Source organism: Mustelus asterias, chromosome 18, assembly GCF_964213995.1.
Source record: "Mustelus asterias chromosome 18, sMusAst1.hap1.1, whole genome shotgun sequence".
Classification (NCBI taxonomy): Eukaryota; Metazoa; Chordata; class Chondrichthyes; order Carcharhiniformes; family Triakidae; genus Mustelus; species Mustelus asterias.
In genome coordinates this window covers 53,952,521-53,966,854 of record NC_135818.1, presented here as the reverse complement: position 1 = coordinate 53,966,854, position 14,334 = coordinate 53,952,521, and the positions used below count along the sequence as shown (strand labels likewise).

Here is a 14,334-nt window from a genome sequence, read left to right as displayed (position 1 = left end):
GTTATTCACATTACAGGTTTGCAAATCGGGCAGAAATTAGCCAGGGATGAATGCTGTCCGCAAACCCTTAGAATCACATGGCTTAATTTTCTCACTTTAGTATAATCAGGCTGCTAGCACTACAACTTCTTAAACTTGAAGTTGAGTTTGCATCAAGTCAAAAGTTCATAGCTGTGATTATTTTTTTTTAATTCATTGGATGTGGGCATCCGCTGGCCATGCCAGCATTTATTGCCAATCCTTAACTGCCCTACATTTCAGTGGGCATTTAAAAGTCAACCACAGTGCTGTGGATCTGGAGTCACATGAAGGCCAGATCAGGTGAGGACTTCCTTCCCTGAAGGACATTAGTGAATTAGATCAGTTTTACGACAATCAACAATAGTTTCTTGGTCAACATTAGACTTTTAATTCCAGATTTTTAGTGAATTCAAGGGCATGCAGGAGAGGGCACTGTTGTAAATAACATCTAAAACAAGTACTTTAAATAGATTTTTAAAATGGGAAGTATACAAATAAAAGTACGACAAGAAAGAGAAAGAAAGTAAAATTGCAATTAACGTGAAAGTCCTGTCAGAAAAGAGAATGGGAAATTGACAGGAACTTGAGCAAAAGTTGAGTTTTTAATGTAGCATTGTTTAAGTTGAATAAAGTTGATACTGAAGTAATAAATCTACTTCCGCGATATAAAATATCACAGTCTGAAACACTTTTTACAAAGTCAACCCCGGACCTGATAGATCTAGTTTTTCTTAATACACACCTCTCACACTTGAAATAAAGCCTTCCAACCTATTAAGTAGCATATTATCTCTCTCAAAGTCATAGAAGTGATGTTCTACCCAATGTCGAAAAACATTTAGTACCCTAAAAAAGAAAACAGGTTGTTACATTGAGGAACAAAACATCACAAAACCTTTTTAATTTAGATGTCTTTCATCCATGATAACCTTTAAAATGCTTACATTTAGTATAAAACTTTCACACATTGGACAGGATTTGCCAGCCCTTCCCGCCGGCAGGATCGTCCACCAAAGTCGATCCCTGACGTGGGTTCCCCGGCAGCGGGACAGGTGAGCCATGCAGATTGTCATTGATTTCAGCGGGACCAGTGGTGGGCCACCTCCATCAAAGGAAATCCTGACGGAAATTCTGGCCATTGTTTTACAACTGTCTAATGACCTTTTCAAAGAGTTTACCTTAGAAAATGACACCTACAACTATAAACTAGCCAAACATTGCAGCTTTAAGTAGCTATCACCTTGGCTTTCCCCATTTGGAGCATCAGCTTTAATGGCAAGTCGGTAAATACTACAATCATATTCTGTGAAGGGACGACCTATCAACATCGAGAAATCCATCGGTTAACTGTAAAATTCAGTTGCTTTACTCTTTTATAACATGCTGATAGAATGACTGAGAAAATACATTGTACAGTTACCGTCTTTGGGTGTTGCCATATGTGAGAGGTAGGGAAAAAAACATTTTTACTGACCCTTGCTGTCCAGAATATTTTCCTGGGACAAAGTCTCACTATTCAAATTGAAATTGGATCCTTGACTGGCATACCGAAAATTAGACACATTATCTGTTGCGTTTGAACTCAATTAGAAATCCTGAAACAACTCTCAAGCATTTTTCTGAATCAATTTCATGTACCTTTCAACGTGCTCACCAAACAAGTAAAACACATCTAAGGATATTATCTTGAATTGGCATTCCAGGTCACCTGTCAGATAGAATACCAGCAGTGTAACGCACGAGTAGCTACTGACTTTTGCCTTCACTTTACTCTGACTCTAGGGATGGTATGAGTAGTATCGTTACCAATGTGACTATATTTCTGTTAAAAATATTTTTAAAACCTGAGTTGCACTGGCTGGATATACTCCTTACGAAACCGTTTCAATTCTGCACTGATTGGCTGTTCACCCTTCTCTCGGGCAAGCCTATCTGCCTCAGTGGGCTCTGGATCAGGTATTTCAAACCTACACAAAATAAAAATGTACAATTTTAGCAAAATAATATTTAATACACATGGAAAACTCCAAAAGCCAAAGTATACAGCCTGACAAAAAAGTACAGCAAATTATATACATCAACCTTTATGTTTCACCAAAATCCAATTGATAAACACTACACCATTTTCAAAAAATCTTTCATGACAACGTTTTGCAGGGCATCTAACAGTAATTTTTTTCACTATCTAGTTAGAACCTTAATTGCTGATTTACCTTTCTATTAACAAGCTCAGCAAATCTTGGGGCTTGCAGAATGAACGATATGTTGTCAGAAAAGTGCGCACAAAATTTGGATCTGTAAATAAATATTAAATGACATATTGACAATACAATAGCAACACATTTATCAAAAAGTTCTAATACAAAATACTGATTCATTGTGGACAAATAAACTGTTTAATTAAAGAGACAACTTTTCAATGTTGCACAGTACTGGTCTTTTAACTGGTGGAATCAGAATTTGAATCCAGCCAACACTGACTGAAGAAGTCGCGTCTTTCAATAGTGCTTAGGTAATTCAAACAAATAAAATATATAATCAAACTGTAATTGAAATGCTGCAAAACAAGTTTTTAAAAAATGATAATGGTCTAAGTAGAGGTGCGCTCCAAAGGTTCTAAACAAAGCCTAATCGATGAGACAGTGAAAAATGAATTCCACCTTGAATTTGAACTAATTCTAAATTTGACAGAGAGCAAGGAAGGTGCCAAAACAAGGGGACTGAGAGAGGGTGTGGTGGGATGAGGAGGTGAGCAGTGAGAAGGGAGCAGCAAGCAGGGGTTGAGCTGCAAGTGGGGGAGGTGAGAAGAAAAGGAAGAGAGGAGCTTGAGGCAGAGAAGAGTATGGCAAGGACAGGGTGAAGACTGGGTCCACAGCAAGCCTGGTGAAAGTGAGACAAACTGAACAAAAGAGAAGACCAAACAAAAATGGATAGGCAAGAACAATAAAGAACATGATGAGAGAAAAAGAGCAGAACAGGAGAGGAAAAGAACCATTAAGGACAAGAACCAAAAAGGAATCAACAGTGAAAAGGAAAAAGTCATTGGGTGCCTTACATTGAATCCATCGAAATAATAGGGCAAGTGCAGCAGATACATGGGAACACTACCACCTTCACGTTTCTTTCCAAGTCACGTGCGATCCTGATTTTTTTAATTCATGCATGGGACATGGGAGTAGCTGGCTGCCCAGCATTTATTGCCCATCCTTAGTTGCCCTTGAGAAAGTGGAACTATATCATTGTTCCTTCACTATCGCTGGGTCAAAATCCTGAAACTCTCCCACACCAACAACAGTGAGGGTGTGCCTACACCACAAGGACTGCAATGTTTCACCTCCACCTTCTCAAAGGTAATTAGGGATGAGGAATAAATGCTGACCAACACACAATGCCTACATCCTGTGAACAAATAAAGAATATTACAGCACAGAGCAGACTTCTATTTTCCAGCCTTTCTTGGTTCCTAGCCTTGGATATGGAATTTAAGTGCTGCAATCCACAGGTACTTTTTAAATGTTAGGAGGGTTTCTGCTTCTACCAACCTTTTAGGCAATGAATTCCAGATCCCATCCGCCTCTGGGTGCAAAAGAAACCCCTCAAGTGCTCTCTAATCCTCTTACTTCCCACCCTAAAATCTATGCCCCCTGGCTATGGACCCCTCAGGCAACAGGCATAGGGCCTTCTGACTGACCATCCAGACCCTACATGATTTTATACTCTGCAAATAGATCTCCCCTTAGCCTCCGCTGCTCCAATAGTCTTACTTTTCTTTGTTTAAGGTGAGAAAATCATTATTTGTGCAAATGAGATTGACAATTTTTGTGTATGTCAATGACATCATTTCATAAATCTTATGCATCTGTGAATCTTACTGCAAACCCCATTGTTAAAACTTAAAACTTTTGACAATTACTTATATATTATCCTTTGTACATACATCAACTCAATTGCTTAATTCTCAGTTCTCTAAATTACTTGTGATTCCTATCAAAACCTGTGTTATTCCTTCTCCAATATCAGCATATACACTAAAATATGATAGATGCAAAGGTCGATTTAGGTTTGAGAATTCTTTTTGACAAATGTACCAGACTAGATTTTAATTTTATTTTACATAACTGTCTAAAACTTTAACAATTTCTTTTGTCATGTTTGCAACAATTAAGATGCCTTCGGACAATTAAAAAAGAATTCAAGGTGTGGTTTAAAATTATCAACTGAGTTGCGTACAGGGTGACCCAAATAACACCACCATGACACAAATTAAGTCAATAAACAGTATCCCCAGCTAACTACCCTGTTCAGAGAACTTCAATATCCAGATATTGAACAAATACATTCTTCCTTATTTCACTTTGATGTACAACTCAATGCTTTGAATTAGTGAGTCAAAACACCTGATATAATGTACAATATAAAGTCTCCTATCCATTGACTCGGTCGACATTTCCCACTGCCTCGGCAAAGCAGCCAGCATAATTAAGGACCCCACGCACCCCAGACATTCTCTCTTCCACCTTCTTCTGTCGGGAAAAAGATACAAAAGTCTGAGGTCACATACCAACCGACACAAGAACAGCTTCTTCCCTGCTGCTGTCAGACTTTTGAATGGACCTACCTTGCATTAAGTTGACCTTTCTCTAGACCTTAGCTATAACTGTAACACTACATTCTGCACTCTCTCGTTTCCTTCACCAAGAACGGTGTGCTTTGTCTGTATAGTGCGCAAGAAACAATACTTTTCACTATATAAATACATGTGACAATAATAAATCAAATCAAAGTCTCAAGTGTTGATTTGTGGACAAATTATTAAAAGGGTAACATTAAATCCATTAAAATTTTAATGAGAAATTCCACCTGCCCCAACAACAAGACATTTACCTGCATACATGTGATATGTGAGCCTCTCAATTAATTTTAGCACAGTTCCTCCTTTTATGATCGGTATTCCAGATTTAGCTTGTACATTTTCTTCAAATACTATGTTTTCTTCAGAATCTTCTTCTGCAAAGTTATAGACATTTGGACTGGGCAGTCTCAGTGGCTGCTCCTTCTCTTCATGTAAAAGAACTGTGTCCAACATGCGCTCCAGTGTACTCCGATACTGAAGTGAAATCAAAGCCGCCATCCAATTGTTTTTATCTTCTGAAGATTTGGCTGCAAATATTACACTGTTCTCGTCCTTGGAGAGGATTTCAAATGCATGTTTGTATTCACAAGAGTCATCTTTGTCAATAATTTTTACTTTGCGCATTAGAAATTTTTCTTTGAGTCTGTACTCAACATTGCTACAGCCTGGGAGCCTGGACTGTCCATGATTGGTCCTGCAACTGATCATTAAACCATCAAAAAGGAAAATATGTCGCTCGTGCTTTGCTCCAACCTGTATTAGTGTTCCTTCCATTATAAATTCATTACAACATTGTCCAATATCTTTCCCCTCCCATCCATCAATGTTTTTCTGAATTTCGTTCATTTTCTTGATGGCAAGGTGTTTACTTCTTATCTGATGGTTGTAGAGACGAGGTAAAGGTTCACTACAATACAGAGAAAGTCAAATTTTATTACATTTCATGACATAATGAACTGTCCAACAAGAAAACAAGGCAATATAATTTTACCGTGTTGTTATGGAAGTGGAAGAATTCAAAGATTAAACCGATCTTTAAAAACATTATAAAAGAAATCATCCAAAAAATACATTCATCAATATACAGGACTGCTGGAGATTAGAACAGGTTTTCCACTTGAATAAATATTAAGCACTTCAAAAGAAGAGTACAGCTTAATGCAGAGAAAAACCCATTCTACTCTGTTTTAGCAATGTGCTTTTATTCCGCCTCAAACTACAACAGTGACTTCTCCCACATCCCACACTAGCCATCCTATGGACTGAATAGACTACAGATTTAGTCGTAGTTAATGTTGATCATGGGGCTCTTCTTGCTAGAAGCATGTGTCCACTAACAATGATCTTAAGATAATCTAAAAGCCACTTTATTTAAAACATTTACAACCTCTTTCATTTCATCAATCTGTGCTGAATTCAAATCCAAGCTTTAAAGGTAAATTGCATAACTGCTTTTTATCTTTTACCTCTTACAATTCAACTTGGCTAAGGCCTTGAGCACCATTAACCCACAGAAAGATCTAAATAGTATTAGCTTTTGTTTCCAATTTCTCGATAAGGCTCTCTTATTTTGGCCGCACTAATGTTAATATTGACATAAATTCAAGGGACAGCTTCTGCAATTGGCATTTCTGTTCATGTAGCTAAAATGTCCTATTCATATGGAGATCTGAAACAACATGTTCAACAATAAAGATAAGATTGACAACTCGGCCATAAAATATTTCTTAAATTTAAATATATGCTTCTTTAATGTATTCCAAAGTATTCTGAATAAAGATAATTTTCACTTCACAGCAATTGTTTTGTATTTATAGCTGATCCGATGAAATGCATCAAAAGTGGTCAACCACTTGTTCCCACAAGAAGAGAAAATGCTAAAGTAATGTAGCTTACCCTGGCTTGCGTTTAGGTAGGTGCTTATTGCAGATACGTTCCATACTGCATTGAAGGTTCAGCAAGGTAGTAATGGCTTGTTTCAAACACTCCCTGTCTTCTTCGTCTTCACTTCGCTCTTGTAGTTGCTACAATTGTACACAAAATAATTAAATGCTTGGTATAAAACTAACACCACAGGGGGACGCCCAGGTTTCCCATTGTAGAACAAAAATCAACATGGAAATAATCCTGTTAAAGGGATTTTTAATATTTTACCAAGACAGTGACCATATGACTTTCCTTTCTTCTACTAAAAAACACTTTGCCATGGAGTGAAATTAGTTATGAAAAATTGGAAGAAAAAGACATTAAGATAAAAGTCCAATAAAACCTGGTCATATGGACACTCACAAGCAATAGATAATTGTAAATTGGAAAGTTCTTGATAGTGCACAATATTTTACATTATAAAAGATACAAAAGGCATGCTAAAACAATGCAAAATACAACTATGGGCTTTCAATGTAACAAGTCCTTTTTACAAGTGTATTTTACACCATAAAACAAAGGATACAGGTCACTGTAAAACAGAATCATAGAATCCCTACAGTACAGAAGGAGGCCCATTGAGTCTGTACCGGCCACATTCCCACCCTTGGCCTATTCCCGTAACCTCATAAATTTATTTCCATGAACAATATCACTAATGCCCAAACACAAAAGGTTGGCTAAAATTGAGTTGCTCCATAAAATGTGAGGCAATTAGGGGAAATATTTGAAAATATGGATATTAAGCCCATGCAAAATGAGTTACATAAGTTATCAAAAGGACCAAAATATCAAACTCATTACTCAGTCTGGATAACCAGGCAATCTCCAATTCCCGGTCCATCAGCCTCCCACTGCCCCACTTCAAATTAGTAAGTGCCCCATACACTTCCCCCTGTTCCGATAGCTGAGTCTGCCCCTTACAGATGCAGCAGATTTTGCCCCGACGCAGTGCCAGAGACATTGCCCAGAAAAGGCGGGGGGAGGGAATTTTTATTTCTATCTCCCTAGTAATACAGCGGAGAAAACCTTTCAATGCCACTCTTCCTGCCCACTGCCAAACACTGCAAGAAAATGGTAAAATTCTGTCCATGAAATAGGCTCTGTGTCTTGCCCAAATCACAGGTGCAAAGTGGAAATCAGGCACACAAACCTCCCAAGATGTGAAAGTCACCTCCTGAGGTGGTAGAAATCACCTCAGAAATCAGTAAACTCTCCGAACAAGCATTTTTGTCTTTCATACAATGGAATTTTTGCCTGTTGTTTCTTCAGCCCCCTCAGTTACTGCTGAGCTTTCACTTTGCTTTCATTGGCGAGTTCCAGGAAGCCTGTGCACACACCACTAAATCTGAAAACTCCCATTAAATTAATCTCGGTGAGCTATTAACATAAATAAATTGCTATCCCACCTCTCCCGAGGGAGTTGCTCACATGCAGACTAACATATTGCAGTTAAATGCAGAGGTCAGCAAGTTGGAGCTTGCTTCCCAACATACTGTCAATTTCAGACTTTTTAAACCCCTACCCTCTCCCACACCCACTCGCTGTTGGAAGTTAAGATTCTTCCCCATGGAGTCAGAAGTTCATATTGTCTGGGCATCATCAATCAGGGCCTGGCTCTTTAAGTGCCTTTAGACAATGGATGAATGAACATCTCTTATCCGTATGAATGGATAATTGATTGCACTTATTGATTGATGATTTTATGAAAAGAAAAATACCATTTAATAAGAGATTTGTTTGCAAGAATAGATGAATATTACTTGATAAAATTAATCAACTGATGACTATTAACGTATGATTAAAACTGCATACAATAAAATGGCCATTTGGACAGTGCGCAAAAATACCTGCAAAAAAAAAGACAGTTGATGCCAATCCACTGGGAAAACTTCATGGTTCCCCAGCAACCAAGAAGCTGCTGTGCAGGTCACACACAAGTCATCTCCTTTCAGATACTGCACATGCATGGCTGCACAAAAGATATAAAAGTGCTGCGAACATTAAGCGCTGTGCGCAACAGGAAATAGCATTAGGGTGAACGTTGCTCCTCAATTCGTAGTTCATTTGTTTCACTATAGTTGCAAATAGGCCTTTAAAGAGAAGAACAGAAAGGAGCTCAATACAAATGGAAAACTTCAACAGCCAAACTGGAGCTTGAGCAAAAACGTCAATGAGAATCAGTGAGAAAATCCTCTAATGGTTGGAGTGATACCTGGCACAAAGGAAAATGGTTGTGATTGTTGGAGGTAAATCATCTCGTTTGCAGGACATCACTGCAGGGTTCCTCAGGGTACTGTCCTGGGCCCAACCACCTTTCAGCTTCTATATCAATGACCTTCCTTCCATCATCAGGTAAGAGTAGGGATATTTACTGATGATTGCACAATGTTCAGCACCATTCGCACCTTCTCAGGTACTAAAGCAGTCTGTGTCCTAATGTAGCAAGCCCTGGACAACATTCAGGCAACAGCTGATAAACGGCAAGAAACATTTGGACTACACAATTCCCAGCAATAACCATTTCCAACAAGACAGAATCTAACCATCTCCCCATGACAATCAATAGCATTACCATTGCCCAAACTGAACGAGCATAAAAAGGTTGTGGCTACAAGGCTGGAAACTCTGCAGAGAGTAACTCACCTCCTGACTTCCCAAAACCTGTCAACAAATCAGGAGTGTGATGGAATGTTCTTCACTTGCCTGGATTAGTGCAACTCCAACAACAGCATTCAAGAAGCTCTGCATTATTTAGGACAAAGCAACCTATTTGATTGGCACTCCTTCCATCGCCTTCAACATTTACTCCCTCCACTAACAACGAACTGTGGCAGCAGTGTACACCAAATATATGATGCACTGTAGCAATTCACCAAGGTTCCTTTGACAGTTCCTTCTGTTAGAATGTAACCAGTGACAAATTTGTGTTGGATGTAATGTGACGAATGGGAACAAGATGTAAGGGTCAGCTGACCCAGTAAATCATGGAACCAATCACAGAGTGATGTAATAGTAGCTGACCAACGGATTCACTATAAATAAGGAACTATCTAGAATTGTAGGGAGCTTGGAGTGGCCCAGGATGAGGCTCCAAGTTTGGAGTGGCCCAGGATGAGGCTCCAAGTTTGGAGTGATGATGTCTCTTTATTAATCCCTTTCTTTAATTTATAAATTGGAGTAAGTTTTGTTGTTGTTTCATTTGCTGCATTTTGAAGAGTTCCTTCTGAAGAAACACCTTCCAAATCCAAAACCTGTATCAGCTAGAAGGACAAGAGCAGCAGATACATGGGAATATATCACCAGTACGTTCCATACTAAGCCACAAAGCATCCTGACTTAGAACTATATTGCCGTTCCTTCAGTGTCACTGGTTCAAAATCCTGGAACCATCTCCTGTAAAGCATTGAGTGTACCTATACCACATGGATTGCAGCAATTTAAGACAGTGGTTTCCCACTGGGAGGGGCAACAAATGCTGGCCTAGCTAGCGATGCCCACATCGTGAGCAAGAATTTAAAAAATGCATCCCGACAATGTAAATGTTGAAAACATCAAAATTAGAGGGTATTTGCAAAACAATGAATTCAAGTGATTAGTTCCATACCAGTTAACAAAGCATGAATGCAAATATACCCTTTGTCAGTTCATGCAATTTTAGTCCTTTTAATCCCTCACTCTTTTGGCTCTGTTCTTTACTTTCCTATTTTTCTTTCTCATAGCTTTTAATCTCTTCGCTATTCTTTCTTCCTCGTCATCTTGTTTATATCCACCTACAAATCCTGAGTGCAATATGGTGATAGAGTGTTCCCAGAATAGATCTTCAATGACATATCCCTGGCACAGGGTGGTGTTGGCTAGTCCACAAAACCGAAGGTTGCTCCTAAATTCTTATCAACACTACTCAGAGTGAACCATTTTTACACTCTTCAGGGTTTTAATTTTGCTGTCAACAATGTGAAACAAATGGATCAAGCACCCCTTAAGGATCTTCTGGAGAACTTAAAGCAATATGACAGGCAGCTGCTGCATCATATTTTAAAAAAGGAACTTAATACATATGAAGCCTATTAGCAATCTTGAATGGTTGAGGTTCACAAATAACCCCATATTTCACATATTCCAGCATGGAGATGACTGCCCTTTTTATCAAGAGATCATTTTACAGAATGTGCCATGAAGGCGCTCTAGCACAACAGGAGTCAATGGGAAAACACTCCATGGGCTGGAGTCAAACCTAGCGCAAAGGAAGATGGTTATGGTTCTTGGAAGCCTATCACCTCAGCCTCAGGACATTGCTGCAGGAATTCCTGGGTTGTGACCTAGGCCCAACCATCTTCAGCTGCTTCATCGTGACCTATTCTCCATCATAAGGTCAGAAGTGGGGATGTTTGCTGGTATTTGCATAACGTGCAGCATCATTCACAACTCCTCAGATACTGAAGCAATTCATGTTCATGTGCAGCAAGACCTGGACACTATTGAGGCATAGGCTGATTAGTGGCAAGTAACATTCATGCCACAGAAGTGCCAGGCAATGACCATCTCCAACAAGAGAATATCTAACCACCTTGCCTTGATATTTAACACCATTTCCTTCACCAAATCCCCCAGCATCAAAATCCTAGGGCTTACCTTTAATCCGAAACTGAACTGGTCTAGCCATATAAATACTGTGGCTACCAGAGTAGGTGAGAAACTGGGAACTCACTTCGAGTCCCCAAAATCTGGAAGGCACAAGTCAGAGGTGTGATGGAATACACTCCACTCGCCTGGATGAGTGCAACTCCAACAAAGAAACTCAATATAATTCAGGACAAAGCCGCCTGCTTAATTGGCAACCCATCCATCACTGTAAAAATTCACTCCCTCCTCCACCACCAGTGGATAATATCATCATGAAGATTCACTACAGCAATTTGCAAATCTTCCTTTGACAGCACCTTCCAAATCCACAGCCTAGTAGATTTGCCGACTAGCAAGACAATGAGAACACTATGTTCTACTCCAAGTTGCACATTATCCCGACTTGGAACTGCATTGATCTTCCTTCACTGTCACTGGAACAAAATCCTGAAACTCTGTTCCTTACAGAATTTTGGGTGTATCTACACCAGAAGGGCTGCAGCAATTCAAGAAGGAGGCTCATCACCACTTTTTCGAGGAAATTAAGAATGGGCAATAAATGGTGACCTTGCCAGTAATGCTTACATCCCAAGAACAAATAAAAAACTGAGCAAGTGCTTCTTTAGTCTCTGCAGTTAAAATCTACTTAATCACTTCAATTTTCCAATTCAGTAATTTAGCAGATTAACAGCACTACAACCTACATCTCCTACTAATTAAAATCTCAATTATAACGTTTATCATAGAAATTTATTTTTTTTAAACTGGGAACAAAAGTATTTGTAAATAAAGAGCATTCATCTTCTAGGAAGCCCCAAAATGGAAATTACATCAGGGTTGAAACTGTAGATTGTCAGAAGATGGCAGCACTGATCACTGATTGTTAGTGATCATTTTAAGCCAAGCCCAGCTTCACATTGAGTCTTCATGAAACAACATCGTTGCTGTTGTTTCTCTTCCCACACCTATGGGTGCACAAGGCAGATTTTTGTCTGTTCCCATAGCGAGGTTTTACCTGGTACAAGTCGCTTACCTGTCGCCAGAGGCTTATAGCTTGAGGGGCACCTACCGCATCAAGCATAGCTGACCAGGAGTCTCCTCTGCTCTTACCACCCACCACTGATGTGTTGGGAGAACTCTGCAAATTGATAAACAACCTGTTTGGCTGCGTTATGAACATACCTTCTTTGGCCATCAAGTCCTGCGTTAGGACTTGATCCCGGAGCTTCCGGCCCAGAGGGAGGGAAGCTACCTACTGCGCCACAAGACCTCCTCATGAAACAACATAGCATTGCATATAAAAACTACACTACAATAATGGCATAAAAGGAAATAAAAATCAATTTCCATTTCAAGACAACTGAACAATTTAACAAGCATTTCATGGGAAAAAAATCATTCACTTTTCTACTTGGTAACATTGTAATTCAACATACTAACTCAAATTATTGCAGAATGTCTTACCTGCAACAGTTCGAAGTAATGCAAACAATGATAAATTGGGACTAAAAGTAGTTGTGGAAGTACATACTGAACAGCTTCTTTGAATCCTTCAGCAATAGACTAGAAAGTAAAAATGATAATTAGCAAAAAACAGTTCTGCAACTTATTTGCATTACATTGTAAAATATGACAAAAGAACCATGAAACATTACAATATGAATGTTAGATCTGTGGAAATAATCATTGTTAAAATAAATTTATTTGCAGGCTTTTAAAAAGATGTAATATACCTGTAATGCTAGCGAAATTAAATATTTAAGACAATCTTTTCAATATTACACCCTTTTACCCAGTATTGAAATGGAAAGTTAATCAGGTTATCTCACTAATAAGTCAATTCTTGCACAGAATATAGCAACATAAGAACAGCAAAGTATCTGGTCATTGCATCAGTTACAATGCTAGACTTCCACAAGAGACAACAAATCAACAGATTGTTTCTGCTTGTACGTCAATGGCAACAACATTTTAAAAAAAGCCAAGCAGTATTGAACTACTTTGATCTCTGATCATGACGAGGACCTAATACCAATGATGAGAACATTTACTCTTTAGAGTTTCCTTGGGTTGTGTAGTTGGCAGTCAGAAGCTCAACAGAGATTGCATTTTCTTAGACAAAAGACAACAGGAAGGGCGATTCTCCGATCCCATTGTACTGATTTTTTAGTGCAGAGGGCTGGGAGATACTAGCGTCAGGCAATTCACGCTGGGTGTTCGAGCCTGAGGATGTGCATCGGAAATTGGCATGGAGCTGTATTATATATTCAGACCCTGATTTTAATACAATTCTAATATTAGCCCCCCCCACTCCACTCGGCCATTTCACTCCTCCAGTGGGGTTTACTATAGCTCCCCGTTAGGGTGACCCAACCCTGCTGAAGTGAAGAGGGGGGAGCAATTGAGGCTCCCCCAAATGGTTGGACCTTTACGGGGAATTTTTCTACTGTAAGTTTGGTCATTGCACCATTGTCATTGGTTTTACCTTTTGGGCTTGTTTATTTCTTAGTATGTGCAAGTACTACTCGAAGTAAAGTCATGCAGATTGCTCATATTTTGGAAACATACAAAATGATACTTCCCATTCTATACGTGTGAAAACTGCACATTGGCAAAGGAGGAACTACAAGTAAATGTGGGAGAGCCCAAAGGAGTAGGTTAGTAAAAAATTAAATGTCAGCTGTTGATCGTCAGTTGTAGAACGAAGAATAGTCTTCGAGATAAAAGACCAAACTCAGATGTAAGAATACCTCATAAATTTTAAGTGTTACTTCAGAAAAGGGATACAAAAAGCAATACCAGAAAATCTGCAGCAACATTACATGGCATACAAAGAAAATTTACCCAACATCAAACCATCATTCAGATATAGGAATGGACTTTATATGGATGCAGTGTACCCACCCTGCCTTAAAAATCAGAGGTGAGCCTGATTCCTGTCCCCCTTAAAATCAGAGGTGAGCCTGATCTCCCCCCCACACTCCCTCCCTCCACCATCTGCAAGACAGTCCCACCTGCAAGATATGCCAGCCAATAAGTAGCTGCCAACTCTCTTGTCCCAGCAGCACAGGAGTGGTGTCCACTGGTGGAACTGCAGGCAGCCACAATACCAAGGAACCATTAATGCA

At 39.2% G+C, this 14,334-nt stretch overlaps 1 protein-coding gene across 3 annotated transcripts in view; it reads right to left on the bottom strand.

The window, feature by feature from the left end:
• sos2 (son of sevenless homolog 2 (Drosophila)) overlaps positions 1-14,334 on the bottom strand; it is a 100,024-nt gene that overhangs the window by 26,928 nt on the left and 58,762 nt on the right. For all 3 annotated transcript variants that reach the window (XM_078233964.1, XM_078233965.1, XM_078233966.1), the window contains 6 exons: positions 12,671-12,769; positions 6,551-6,678; positions 4,906-5,561; positions 2,235-2,316; positions 1,866-1,988; positions 764-867 (listed from right to left, as the gene is read on the bottom strand). In XM_078233964.1, the coding sequence (XP_078090090.1) occupies positions 764-867; positions 1,866-1,988; positions 2,235-2,316; positions 4,906-5,561; positions 6,551-6,678; positions 12,671-12,769 (1,192 nt within the window). The remainder of the gene's footprint in view (positions 1-763; positions 868-1,865; positions 1,989-2,234; positions 2,317-4,905; positions 5,562-6,550; positions 6,679-12,670; positions 12,770-14,334) is intronic.